The following is a 13,852-nucleotide window of genomic DNA, read 5'->3' as shown; positions in this document are numbered from 1 at the left end:
TTGACCCCAGAGCAAGAGAGTCACACCCATCCCTCGCCCCAGGTGTGGGGCGCCCTGTCTGTAGTCCCTACACTTTGGGGGACTCCTAAGGATGCCTCACAGATGAGACAAAGGGTCTTGGAGATGAGAGCCGGCACTGATGAGATTTCGATGAAGTAAAGATGACCTACAAGCTCAGGCAGGGAAGGGGGGGACCCCAGTGATGAGCAATGCTCACGGACCCCATTAATTTCTGGATACAGGTGCCCCTCTCTGGCCCTGGAAGCGGGGGGGCCCACTGAGCACATTCTTGCTTCTGAGATGCTCCTGGATTTGCCCAGCCCACTGCCCCAGAGTCCCACCCAGGACTGTGGCCACTGCTCACTGTTTTAAAAGTCATGCTGGTGATTTCTTGCAGGGAATGTTTGAGTATCTCCAGCCACTCCTTCTCTCCCAGGGGGTCCTCCTGGGTGCCGATCACGTAAATGTCATGGGGGATGTAATCAGCAGAGTCATCCCGCGTCTTTCCCTGCCCCTTGGAGAGAAACCAGGACGTGATCTTCTTGGGAGGGGGGGCGTTACCTTCAACAGCAAAACCCAACACCAAGTGAGTCAGAGGTACATCGGGACAATTCAAAACAGACGTGGGGGGTGGGAGAGGTTCACACAGTCACTGGAAACCATTCAGTTCCCCCAGCGAAATATACCTTCAAGAACTAGGTACTATCATCCCCCAGGATGTGAGGGAGGGTGAGAACTCAGTTACTTTTCTTTTTCTTTTAGTTTTTTTTTTTTTTGGTTGTGCTGCACAGCTTGCGGGATCTTAGTTCCCTGACCAGGGATTGAACCCGGGCCCTCAGCAGTGAAGGTGTGGGGTCCCAACCACGAGACTGCCAGGTAGTTCCCTCAGTTACATTTCTTTGTAAAGATAAAGTTAAGTTTCAAAACTAGAAACACCTGAAGATTCTGTAACTTGAACTAGTAGCACAAGATGTCAGACACTGTCCTAGTCTCTGGGGCTTTAGTGATAACTGAGACACGGGCCTCGAGGAGTTTACATTCCACTGGTGGTGAGAGAACGCTGTAGGCTGACAAGTTTAGCACGGAGGCTTCTAACCCATGGTTAGGAAACAACAGTGCCTTCACTGCACAAGAGAGGTCTCAGCCGAAAACCAAGAGATGTGCGGGAGTTAGCCAGAGAAATGGAAGAGCACGGAGGCCCACCTAGTGCCATTTCAAAAGCTGAGCTGAAACAGCTCAATAAAGAAATGATGATAAGGATTTATTTCCCTCAAGATGCCCTTGGAGGTTGAGTAAACTCTTTTCTCAAAGAGATAACTTTCTTGGTTCACAAGTGCCTAGAATCCAAGAACTGGAGTGACCTGACTGCCGCCGAGCTCTGCTCCCACTGTGGCTCAGGATGGGAGCACAAACCCTGGGGCCTGGTGGTCTCTGCTTGGGGAGACCCTCGCATGCTGCCCTGGTGAAGCAGGGCCCTGGCCAGCTCCTTCCATGCCGTGTGAAGGGCACCCCCTGCAGTTGTGCGCCTGGACGGCCTGAACCGTGCCCAGCCAAACCTAAGACGTCCAGGCTCGCAGAGGGAAAAACGGGAAGGGGCCGGTGCCCACGTGCATGAACCCCCAAGTGTGAGAGCTGAGGAAATCAGGTGGCCAGTAAGAAACACTGGTGGGGAGAGAAGGATACAGGAACTGGGCAAGGGTTCTACTTCAGCGCTGCCGTGGCCCCTGGAATCTCTGGGCGTGAAGGTCTGGGGAGGCTGGGTCTGGTGGAATCGGGGTGGGCAGCTCTCCTGACTTCCCTCCTGGAACGCCAGCCCATCCTCCACCAAGCGACAGGCCAGGAGTCCCATGTTGCGTTTCTATTTCGGACTGTCCCCCTCCCCCTCCACGAAGGGCTTCTGCTCAGCCTCTTCCTCCCGGGGGGATGCTGGGTGACACTGTGCTGCATTGGGAGGTGGTCCTGACTCTGCTCCAGACAAAAGGAGGCGAGACAGAGGCCCAGTCAAATTCAAATTTCAGATAAACAATGGATAATTTTTAGAATAAGTATGTCCCATGCAATAACTGTTTGTCTAAAATTTAAATTAACTAGATGTTCTGTATCTACTTAATTTTTTAAAATTTCTAGCTGAATATTTACACCAAATAATTATTTGGTGTAATTCATATTAGTATAAAAATTTGTATTAGCATCTAAGTATATACTGTGTATGTTTAGTACAATGCATGTTTGGTGTATATTTGCACTTACCTCTAGCCAAATAGTTATACTAAATAATTATCTAGTATAATTTATATTCAGTATAATATATTTACATATTTAGTATATGATATATACTTAGTATATATTAGTATGTAAATATATATAGTATATATATTTAGCATAATATATATTTAGTATGTATTTATTTCTAGCTAAACACCTCTACTAAAAAATAATTTGTTGTTTATAGGAAATTCAAATTCAACTAGGCATCATCTCTCTTTCTCTTTCTTGCTCAATAAACCTGGCAGCCCAAATCAAAAAGGGAGCTCTTCCTTCCAGGACTGAAGCCCCTTGGCAAGCTGCCCCAGGCTGGCAGGTGCCCAAGAGCCTCTTCACCCATATATTCAGACTTTCCAGTTTCGACAAGCAACGTAACCCATTTCAGCTGCACTTGGGGTATGAGAATCCCAAGGCTTGTTTCTCTTACCCCTTGTCTCAGGATGGGTACCCAGGTCTCGGGACTGGGGGTGGGGGGGAGGCAGGCAAGGATGCTTGAGGCAGCAAAGCAGAACCCCAGGGGAGGTGCCTGGAGGCGGGGTGGCATGTGGACCCACCCATGTTCCAGGTGCCGATGAAGATGGTGATCATGTCGGGCTCCGGCTGCTCGGAGTGCTTGTTCTTCATCTGCTGGAGGAGCTGGCAGAAGCCTTCTCTCTTCTAGGGATTGAAGGGCAGACAGACTCAGACAGGCCTCTGCCTCCCTGCACATGCTACTTTCAAAGGACTGGTCAGCTTCGAGAAAACTGAGGGGAGCGCAGATCAGTGTGGACTTCCAGGAGAGCCATCTGGAAATACGTGTCCGAGGTCTTAAGAGAGCGGCTTCTCTCTGACCCAGCCCTTCCACTGCAAGGACCTGACTAAGGAAAGAATCAGGGACTGTTCGAAGACCCGACTACATCGTGGGGACTGCAGCAGAAAATATTAGGAACCTTCTTGTCCGGTCTTAAGAGATGAATTACTAACTGTATTATGGGTCATCCATATGCTAGAAGACCACAGGTTTTAAAAATTGGGGGGCAGAAGTACTTCATCAACAAGGGTAGACGGTCAAGATACCTTGTTTAGTATGAAAAACCAGTTGACAAAACACTATGAACAGCACCACTGCATTTGTGTTAAAAAAACACAAACAAAAACCATCCTGAAAGATAGAGTCCGAGGATTACTAGTGGTATAGGGCTGTTTCTATTTTAAACTTTTTGTTTATCTGTATACTTTTTCACTAATGAGAATTAGATTACTTACGTAATGAAAGAAAATTTAATCAAAGAAACGAATTAAAAAGGAAAGAACACACAAAGGCTGTCGTAGCCTTCTTAACAGTCTTCGTTTAGTTGTCCTGGGTACACAGTAGGGCACAAAGTAGACGCGGCCCTCTCGTAGCTTACAGTTCAATAGGGCAGGGTGACCAAACAAGCATGCCCCCAAGGTTCAGGCTGCACCATATGAAATTACCAACGTTTGACAATTTCACATGATTCAATCTAATGGCAAATCCAAGTTCCCTCCGTAGAAAGCAGCTCACGAAGAACTGTGATGGCTGTCTTTACGGAAACCTGCTTTTAGTTACAAATGGCTCAATATTCAGCGCCTCATCCTTCTGAACTTGCGGCAATGAGTGGAACTGGGCTTTGGACCTCTGCCCACGTGCCCAGCACGCTGCCCAGCCAGGTTTCTGCCTCCCCCCACCTGTCTGGCCCCCACTTCCTTGTTTTTCCCAGTTCCTTCTCTATCATTCCTCCCAGTCCTTTTCACCCTCTCAGCAAGTTCTGGGCACCCCTGGACCCCCCCATTGGCCTCCCAGCAGCCCACCCCTGCCACACAGGTAGAAAGAGGTGGGTCCCGGCACTCGATGGGGCTGTCCCTGTGAGCCTATGATAGAAGCTCTGTCCCTCTGCCATGGTGCTGACACGGTCAGCCAACACCTCACGTGCTGGGAGCACTCTGTGCCCTGTCTCATCCGAGTCGTACACTGCAGGATAAACAGCAGGGCCGCAAGGGTGGGTTTCAGCCCCTTGTTGGCATGTCTGAAGTGAGGGATAAGGTCACAGAGACACTGTCTGTACAGAGGCCCACCACAACGCCCAGATCCCAAGTTTCTCCATCTGCCCACCCACCTCTTAGCCCAGCAGCCAGGCCTGGCAGGGACTCTCACTTCTGCAGAGTGGGGCAAAGTGTAGAAATGGAGGGAGCGCTGGTTGAGACTCAGATCTAAATCTGGGGTGCCCCTGAGGGCCTCCGGGTGCATCCCGGCGAAGTTCAAAGCCCCCCAGTGGGGCTCAGGCCTAGTAAGACATGGGTGATAAAGGATGCACTCTCTCAGGGGCAGGCGTGGTAGCAAAGGGAGAGGATGGAGCTGTGATGCTTGAATCCCAGCTGGCCTGGAACGCACCCCCTCAGCTTCCTGCGCTTGGCTTTCCCAGGTGGGAAATGGGTTGTGAGAGCTGAGTGAGCCCATGGTGCCGACTTCCAGGCACACAGCAAGCCTCAGAAATTGTGCATCCCTCACTCCCCTCTTGGCCCATCTTAGTGGTTTGTCGTCACTTACTTTGGAGTCAGCAAAAACATATTCCTTCCGCAGGGTCTTCTCCTTCTCTGTTTCCACCAAAATCACCAACTTGTTCAGAAACTTCTGAGATTTGATGAGCTGCAGGACTGAAGAGGGATGAAAGTTCATCTTTCTCATCATCACCCAATATGTAGAGCCTCCGCTACACTCTGGCACTTGACCATCAACAATCCTGACTTTTCCGTGTCCAGGGTGAGCCCCAGATCTGTGCCTGGTCTCCCAGATCCTTGCTCCTCTTACAGGGAGGAGTTCATGGCTGGGAAGGGTGGTGCCTGGAACAGGAAGGGTGGCCTGGCCGGAGCAGAGACAGTGTGACTGTCCATCTTTTCAGCTCCCTCCCTCTCTTCCTTCCTTCTCTCTCTCTCTCCTCCTCCCTATCTCTTTTCCTTCCTTTCTCTTCCTCCCTTCCCTCTTGTGCTTTTGAATTTATATCTAAATGAAAAATTAAATATTTTCACTTCTATCAACGACTAAAAGACTCAAATTGTTCTACAAGATTTTTACGAACAATTGCACTCCCCAACCCCACCTCCCTCCAATGTCCAGCTCCCTAGAGGCAACCACTATCAATTCTTTTAGTGGATTCTTTTGGAATTTTACTTCATGACTCTAAATACGATGCTTATATTGCTACTTCCTGGTGTTTCAGTCTTAGGTACTTCCTATTACATATTGACTTCCCACTATAGAAGATGAAGGTTTAGCTCTCTTTCACATTTACAACCTGTTCCCCCACCTCACCATTCCCCTCCCCCTGTCCCTCCATCATCCTTCTAATAATTATATCATCATTTTGGCCAGATAAGCATTCAGTGTTTGTTATTATGGGAATGCTCTTGACAGACAAGCCCTGACGGCTTTCTTTTTCCTACACAACTTTCTGTTTTTCCTGGAGTTAATAATTGCCATACTTTTTTCAGTGGTCCTAACTCTCTCAGTTTGTAACTCTCTTTTCCGTGTGGTCAATCACTTTCATCAGTTTCATCATCCTGAGGGAGCCTCTCCCAGAGCCTCTGGGCCTTCTCTTCTCCAGACTGGTGACCTCTAGGCCTGATGCAGAGCCGTTACTTTAGGGCCTTCCTTCTCCATCATCTGGGAAATCCATTCACCTCTGTCTCTCTTGTACTGGATCCCATGTCATCCTCTTCCTCAGTTTATGCCTTCATTTTGGTAAAGCAACATCTCTAGTAGCTTTCCAAGAAAGAAGGGATGGGGTGATACATTTTTGGAAGCTTCGCATGTCTGAAAACTCTACCCTCACGCTTCACTGACACAACTCTAAGTCAGGAATAATTCTCCTCAGGACTCTGGAGACTTGCTCCATCCTTTCTAGTTTGCAGCATTGCTGCTGAGAAATAAAACATCATTCTGATCCATCTGTATGCAGAAGAGTTCACATGGCAAGCCTGACTGCTATCCTTGGAAAGCCGGCTTGAAGGTGGCCCTTGGGTGGCATCTAGGACCTTGGATTTGGGGAGGGTTCCCAGCATCCCCAGAACTAAGAGCAACTCACTGTGCCTGTGATGTTTGTACCAACAGTGTGGTTTACACTGAATATTTGTTTTCCTCCTGGGAGTCTGGGTGTGTACCAGGCAGAAGGTGCCTACATGACCAGCCTCCAGTAACATGCTGGGATTCTGAGTCCCTAACAAGCATCCCTGGTAGATGACATCTCACACGTGTTGTCACAACTCATCAAGGGAGGAATTAAGCACGTCCTGCGCGACCCCCACAGGGAAAGGACTTCTGGAAGCTTGTGCCTGGTCTCTCCTAGACTTCACCCCAGGCACATTTTCCCTTTGCTGACTGTGCTGTGTCCTTTCACTGTAATAAACCACAGCTATATGACTCTACACTGAGTCCTGGGAGTCCTCCTGGAGAATCACTCACTGTACCTGGACATGGTCTTGCGGACCCCTGACCCAGGCTATAATCTATCTTTTGCTTTGAAGATTTTAGGATCTTTTCTTAGAATCCAGTGTTATGAGACTTTCCAACGTTGCATGTGCCTCAGAGTGTGCTGGACACTCGGTGGGCCATTTTCAGTCTGGAAACTGTTTAGTCCTGAGAACTTCTCTTGAATTGTTTCTTTAATGCTTTTTCTCACTGTTTCCCGGTCTTCTCTTACTGACTCTCATTATATTGGTATTGGACCTCCTGGACTGGTCTTCTAATTTTCAAAAATCCCTTCTCTCCTATGTCTCCTCACTTTGTCCTTTTGTTCTACCTTCTGGGAGCTTTCCTCAACTTTATCTTTCCACCCTTCCTTTGAGTTTTTATTTTTAAAATTTCTGAAAAAAGATTCTGCTATAATGTTTTTATTTTTCCTTACTAATCTCCTGTTCCCTTCCTTCTCCTTTTTCCTCATTTTTATTTTGTTCTCGGAGTGTTCCTTCAGTAGCATTCTGTTCTTGTTTCCTGGTCCAATTTCTTTTAACTGTCATAATTTGTTTCCTGCACGTTTTTTGTCTTTTTTCCTTACTTCTGCCTTGAGTCTCATTGTTTCCTATTCCAGGCTTCTCTCCACTGTCTGGTGGTCCTTCGCTGTGGATCCCCACAGTGCCAGTGGGGGACTGTCCAGCAGGGTTTCTCCACTGGGTGGTCTCATGGGTTGACTTGTGGGGAACCTCTTCATGGCAGTGTCTTTAGATTTTTGTTCCTGGGCTGGTCATGTGGTCCAGGAAGAATCTTCCAACTGCCTGCCTGCAGGGTGTGGGCCTGGCTGGCAGCATCCCGAGCTGGGCAGGGGTGAAGGCTGGCGTCTCAGCGTTCAGAAGTAACGCTGGTGTCTCCCACTCCCTTACCTCCTCCAGAGAATGAACCTCAGGTCTTCTGCCTAATGTGTGAGGGGTAGCCACCAGCTGTGTGGCATGGACAGGGATCTGGTGGGTCTAACTCTTTAAAAAAGATTTTCATCCAATCCTGCTGTCTGTAACCCCAGCTTCACCCTCACTCCAGGGGCCCCGGTTGCTATTGACTCCTATGCCCTTTGTGGTTCTGTGGCATGTCAGGCATCTCAACTTTCCCTATGCCATACTTAAAATTTAGCTTTTTTGGTTCCTATACATTGGTTCTCATTATCCATCTGCTTTTCAGCATTCAGAATTGTGTTGCCGTTACCTGCCCTCCTGTTTTCTCTGTCCCTGTCAGTTTTGCCTTTAGGAAGGGAACTGACAATCGTGTGTGTGTTCAGCCACCATCCTGAGCTGAAGTCTCACTCCAGGGAAATCGTGGGGGGCCCCTGCTCTCAGAAGTCCCCTCAGCCGTGTCAGAGGCAGTCACAGACTCCTACTGCTGCCAACTGGAACGCCCAGCTTCTCCAAATCTGCTGCTCTTAGGCTATGTCTCCCTCCCTCCGAATCTCTGGTTTTCCTTCTCTTTGTAGGACTGTGTGGCTGCCCCTGGGACGTGACATCTTGCTTGCTCAGAATTAGTATTATTAATACTAATATTAGTGTCAGTGGCAGGGTCAGTAAGTGGCCCACTTGTTCCCATACTTAGTTACATAGAATCATTTCGGTTCCTCTTCCCTTGCCCCTCTCCATCTCCTCCATTAGCCGGTCTGAGCAGTTCTACCTCCACAACGTTCCCAACCTGCCTATCTTTCCCCATCTCAAGCCACCACCACCTCTTGCCAGCCACTGTCACAGCCCTTTAATTGGTCTCCCTGGCTCTGCTTGCCCCTGCCACCGTTTATTCTCAGCACAGCAGCCAGAGTTCATTTTAGAGGGGATCACACCATTGCCCTGCCTGAAACCTCCAAACAGCGGCTCACTGCACTTAGAACACACCCCGGGTCACCAAGGCCCGGTGATTTCTTCATCCTCCGAAGCCCCAGGCAGAGCCACCTCTGTGGTGTGAAGCTTCCCCGCACAGCCCCACACAGCGCTCCTCAGTCCTCCCCCAGGGCTAACCTCACATCTGACCCACATTCTAATACATGCGCACACGTCAGCTTTCCCTCCTGAACCGCAGGTTCTTTGAGGGAGGGCTATATAACTCAGGGCTGGCCCACGGAAGATGCTCAAAAGAAAAATGTGCATTGAATTAACTGACAAGAATTCACAGTGCTCCTCAGAATCCTGAGGAGCATTTCTTTCAGTCCAGAAACCTCAAGTTTTTAGAGCCGTCAGGCACTCTCTGACAATCTCCTTACTCATTGTTGGTTTCTGTTTCATTTTGTCAAAGCTGGGTCCATTCCTTTCAGTTGTAAGTCAGACTCTGTGGCCGTTAAGAGGAAAGTATGGTTCTAAGCCCGTCACTTTCAACAGCCCTCCCCCGCTCACACCCCCAATAAGTCCCCAGCTCTCCTGCCCAAGTTGGCAGTGGACGGAGCGGTCCTGCCCCGGCACTGCGATCGAACTCTGCGTGAATATGACAGCTTGTCACACTCCAGTGTCCAGGGACTTCGTTTCCTGATCCGTCGTCCTCCTCACTGCTCGATTCTACCTTCCTCAAAGCTGCCTTGGAGGGACAATTATATGATGATGGTGGTGGTAGCAGCCAATTATTTGAGCATCTACTAGACGCTAGACACTGTGGACTTTGATGTTTACTTACTGAAGACTCACGGCAGCCCTACAGGACGCTATTATACCTATTTGACAGAATAATAAACTGAGGACAGAGAGAGGGCACTAGACCAAGGTCACAAGTGGCTGACCTGGGACTCAAGGCTGGGCTTCTAACACCTCCCTGTGCTCCTAACACCACTCTTCTCCTTTCTGCACCCCACCTCCTGCACAGGGCTGGTCCCCAGAATTCCATCCCCCCTGCTGCCCTGAGAGTATCCCTTGGACCTTCGTGCCACAGCCCAGGTGGGACTCAGGAGCAGGAGGTTGCAGGGCAGGGCAGGCCCCTGTGGGGCAGCCCCCATGGCCTCTACCTGGACACTTTGCCGTGGGGTCAGTGCTGCCTCTGGGCTCATGGGATGTACTTTTACAGGCATTAGCTCGTCTACTCATGACAAGCCTATTATTCCCATTTCACAGATGAGAAAATGGAGGTACAGAGCAGTTAAGCAACTAGGCCAACATGATACAGCCAGCAAGTGTTAGAGCCTAGATTTGAACCTGGGACGTCTAGCCCCGGAGCCCATGTGTGCTCTTATCCTCTGTCCTGCTGTTCCCAGCATAGTGTCTGACATCGAGTTGGTGCTGAACACACAATCCCCTTCCCGTCCCGCCTGGATGTCCAGCCCTAGGAGGTTCTAGGGGTGACGAGTGGTATCTGCAGGGCTTGGCTGTCAGGCCAAGTATCCACCATCTGAATAGACAGCTCAGGCCAGTGTTCTTGATGGGGCGAGGCTGTGGCTCATGTCATGTCCCCTAGAGTCCCCTGTGGGATGTGCTGTGACCTGCTCCCATTTGCCATCTCTGCTGGCGAGAGCTTCAGAGTGGGTGGTGGTGACCCAGGACAATATCTGAAGGCCACTCCAACTCATGGGCTAAATGACAGTGGGCAGACAGCATGGAAGCACAGCCCACACTCCCTACAGGCATCTGCTTGGCAAGGCTAGAGCAGCGGGATTTTCCCAACTTTTCAACACCAGCCATCAGTCACGGTCTCCAACCAGAACCTGCCTCCAGAACATTCCATCCCACAAGTCAGGCTTCTAACAGAACCAGAGGAGAGTCCTCTGCTTCCAGACAGCAGGAAAAAGATTTTACATGGTGACCACATGCATATAATTTCTATGTGTGTGTGCATGTGTATGTATAACTACAACACAAGTTTCATGAAAGAATGTTTACCTTTACTCTCTACTTTGATGTTTTCTGGTTTCTCCTTCTCTGTTCTTTCTCTTCTCACACTACTTTATTCAGAACAAAAGATACTGATCATGCCTGGAACTGCCAGATAAAATACAGGATGACTGGGATTCCTTTACAGAAAAAGGCGTACCTTTTCACTATAAGTATGTTCCACGTATTGCACGGGACATACTTACACTAAAGCTTTTTCATTGTTTATCTGAAATTTGAGTTTAACTGGGCATCCTGTATTTTTATTTGCTAATCTGGTATCCCTAATTATATGCTACTAAGCAAATTTTGAGCCCCTGCAGAATAAAAAATACTGTTTACAGACCAGAGGGGCTTTGTCTTCAGGGGTTGGAATACAAACTGCTGTGTGAAACTTGAGGGGAGAGTCCATAGCCCTTACCAAGTATCTCAGGGAACCTGTCGGCCAGGTGAGGATAAAATGAGATCAAGTAAGGAAATGTGGCTCAGAAAATATCATGTGACGATACATAGGCTCCCCGCCTTGTACAGATGGAGAAACTGAGGCTTGGAGCTGCCCCCTCCCTGGCAGGCCAGCCTCCGAGCCCAGTGATGCCAGGGGCACATCTGAGCATCTTCCCCCACTCTGTTCGGTTGTTGCCCAAAGCCCTGCTGTCCCCCAGGGCTCCCTCCCCTGGGAGCCTCTGTGTAGCCTTTCTCTCCCCCTGACCTTGGCCACACTGCAGGCTGTCACTTGCCATTCTCACTATCAAGGCTGCCAATTCTAGACTCTGCCTCTAAAACTGCCTCCCCGCCCCCTCCCCAGTTATTCTCCATCCAACCTGTGGCCTTCTTCGGAGCACTCAGTAGTGGCTGAAATCATCATATTGACATACTTATTGGCCACTCAATGCATTGGAATGTAAATTCCACGTGGACAGAGTCTCCGACCATCCTGCTTGCCCTGGATCCCCAGTGCCTGGCCCACAGCAGCTTCTCTATAAGTTTTTGGCGTGTGAACACTTTCCATTTTACTGATGAGTTTGTTTGAGATGCAAAGCCTCAGTTGCCCAGAGTTGGCTCCTATGTGCTAGGTTTTCCTAAGGAGCCTTACACGTAGATCCATTCACATGAGTCTTATCATCCTCATTTTACAGATGAGGAAACGGAGGCCCAGGAAGGTTAAGTGTCGCATGCAAGGTCACACTGGTGCTAAGTGGCTGAGCTGGGATGTGAATTCAGACAGAGCTCATGACTTTAATGCCATGCTAAACTGTTTCTCTGTCTGTGCTACCCTAGAGTTGCAGCCTGATTTGGCCAGCAGGGCCTGAACCAGGCATAATGATGACCACACGTGTCAGTGTGGCTCCTAGCAGGGAAGAGCATGAACACACGTGGAACCGCCACCCTGGGCCAAGTATGAGCTCATTTCCCCAGGGTGGGAGGAAGCAGGTGGAGCGTACAGGGCAGGCCTCAAGGTAGAGGGGGCACGAGAGGGGAGCCTTATGACTGGGGGTTCCCACAGGCAGGCTGAGGGTTGGTGGGTACCCCAGCAGAGGGTGGAAGGTGCCTGGCAGGACTTACTTTTCCAGCAGCCTGCTGCTGAGCGGCCACAGTAAGGGCACTAGCAGAATGAGAGCTTTACAGACATGAGGGGGCCTTACTTTTCTTGTGGCTGTAGAACTTGTCCTCAGAACCGTCCTTGGACTTCTTAATTATCAGTTTCCCAGATTCAACATCGACTTTGAGCTGCAGTTTCTGAGGAATCCCCAGAGATTCTGACTTCACCTGTGAAAAGGAGGTGGGGGGGAAGGAGGGGAGGGGCAGAGGAGATTTTGGTTATCCCTTCTCTGTGCTTTCACAGTGCCAGTCCGTGATCCCTTGTCGATACGACTGGGCAGCCCTTGGCCATGTGTCCAGCTCTGGTGTCCCTCCCGCACGGGACCACTTGGCTTCTGTTTCTGAGCCTCCCTGCCGCGGAGGGAGTTTCCACGGGCAGCTCGCGAGAGTCCCTGAAACGTGGGAGGAGCCCAGCTTGTCCACCGTGTGCACATCAGCTATTCCGCCAGGTCTGGTGAAGGGAACGGATGAACGACTGGAAGATGGTTTATTCACAGCTGAATGTGGCAACACTCATTAATCTGATGTGTCATCTACTTCCACAAAGGATTTTAGTAACAGATTTATGCTCCTGGGCCTCGTTACAACCAATAAGTGAACATTCACTGATAATAATTAGGAAAAAGACAATTGCCTAGGCATGTTCAGAAGATGGAAATACATCTTAAAATCGAATTGTCATCAGGGCTAGGAAGGATTTGGGGGTGGGCATCCTGTCCTGTTTCTGAATGTGGAACCAGTGCTGCGCAAAAAAAAAAGAAGAAAACAGCGCGCTCGTGGTCCCGGTCGCGCGGAGGAGGATGCGCACGCGGGGGGGAAATGGCTGCTGAAAACAAGCCGGAAGGGCGGTTCCCAAAGTGTATTCCGCGGAGCTCGCGCCTACTATGTTCTCAACACCGCGCCACCTATAGAAGATGATCATGGGAATAGCAACAGTCATGTAAAAATCTTTTTACCGAAAAAGCTGCTTGAATGTCTGCCGAAATGTTCAAGTTTACCCAGAGAGGCACCGTTGGAACACTAATGAGAGATCATGATGCAGCCGTCCTTCTGGATTTTTTAATAATGTGTGACCCTTCACCTTTGATCCCCTGACCTGCATTACCTTGGTAACCGTTTCATTTTTTAATTTTTCATTTTTTGATTTTGGTGTACAAGCTGTAACATTTCATCTCTCAAAAGTGTCACACGTTGATTTCCTCAAATAGAGATACCCCTTTGAGCGATAAAAAAAAAAAAAAAAAAAAAAAAAACGAAAAGAAAAACAAATTTCTGGGCCTGGAGATTCTAACTCAGTCACTTTCGGGGAAGTCACAGGAATCACTTTTTTCCCCCCAGTCCCTCCTTGAGGCACTATTTTCCAGCCAGTTCGGGGAGGCCCTCTGTTTGATGACACTCACTGCCCCCATTTGGAGAAGGAAGAAGTTTTGGCATCTTGGGCCCATGAGAAGCTCCTTCCTTGGGAGCCTCCCCATGGCGAAGGCTCCACAGGTTCATCTGGGCACCCATTCTAAGGTTTAATCATCTTCCCAGGGAGCTGGTTCCGCTGACCGTCAATCTCAGCCCAGCCATTGGGCTCCCTCCTGAGGAAGGACTGGTGGTCCATCAAAAGCCCCCCTTCCCCAGGGACCAGAACCGCCCCCAGCCCCCTCCTGTGAAGCACAAGTCCACAGCC

General features: G+C 49.5%; 1 protein-coding gene and 1 pseudogene across 1 annotated transcript in view; one reads left to right on the top strand and one right to left on the bottom strand.

Moving 5' to 3' along the window:
* The window catches only part of INPP5D (inositol polyphosphate-5-phosphatase D), a 131,171-nt gene that overhangs the window by 34,140 nt on the left and 83,179 nt on the right, over nt 1-13,852 (bottom strand). Inside the window, exons 9-12 of the mRNA XM_004262575.3 lie at nt 12,222-12,345; nt 4,814-4,920; nt 2,820-2,922; nt 365-561 (exon numbers count right to left, since the gene is read on the bottom strand). Coding sequence (XP_004262623.1) covers nt 365-561; nt 2,820-2,922; nt 4,814-4,920; nt 12,222-12,345 — 531 coding nt within the window. The remainder of the gene's footprint in view (nt 1-364; nt 562-2,819; nt 2,923-4,813; nt 4,921-12,221; nt 12,346-13,852) is intronic.
* Nucleotides 12,468-13,214, top strand: LOC105747822 (calmodulin-binding transcription activator 1-like; annotated as a pseudogene).

Source organism: Orcinus orca, chromosome 7 (assembly GCF_937001465.1).
Source record: "Orcinus orca chromosome 7, mOrcOrc1.1, whole genome shotgun sequence".
NCBI classification, from domain to species: domain Eukaryota; kingdom Metazoa; phylum Chordata; class Mammalia; order Artiodactyla; family Delphinidae; genus Orcinus; species Orcinus orca.
The sequence above is the reverse complement of the archived record's forward strand: the minus strand, read 5'-3'. Positions and strand labels throughout refer to the sequence as shown.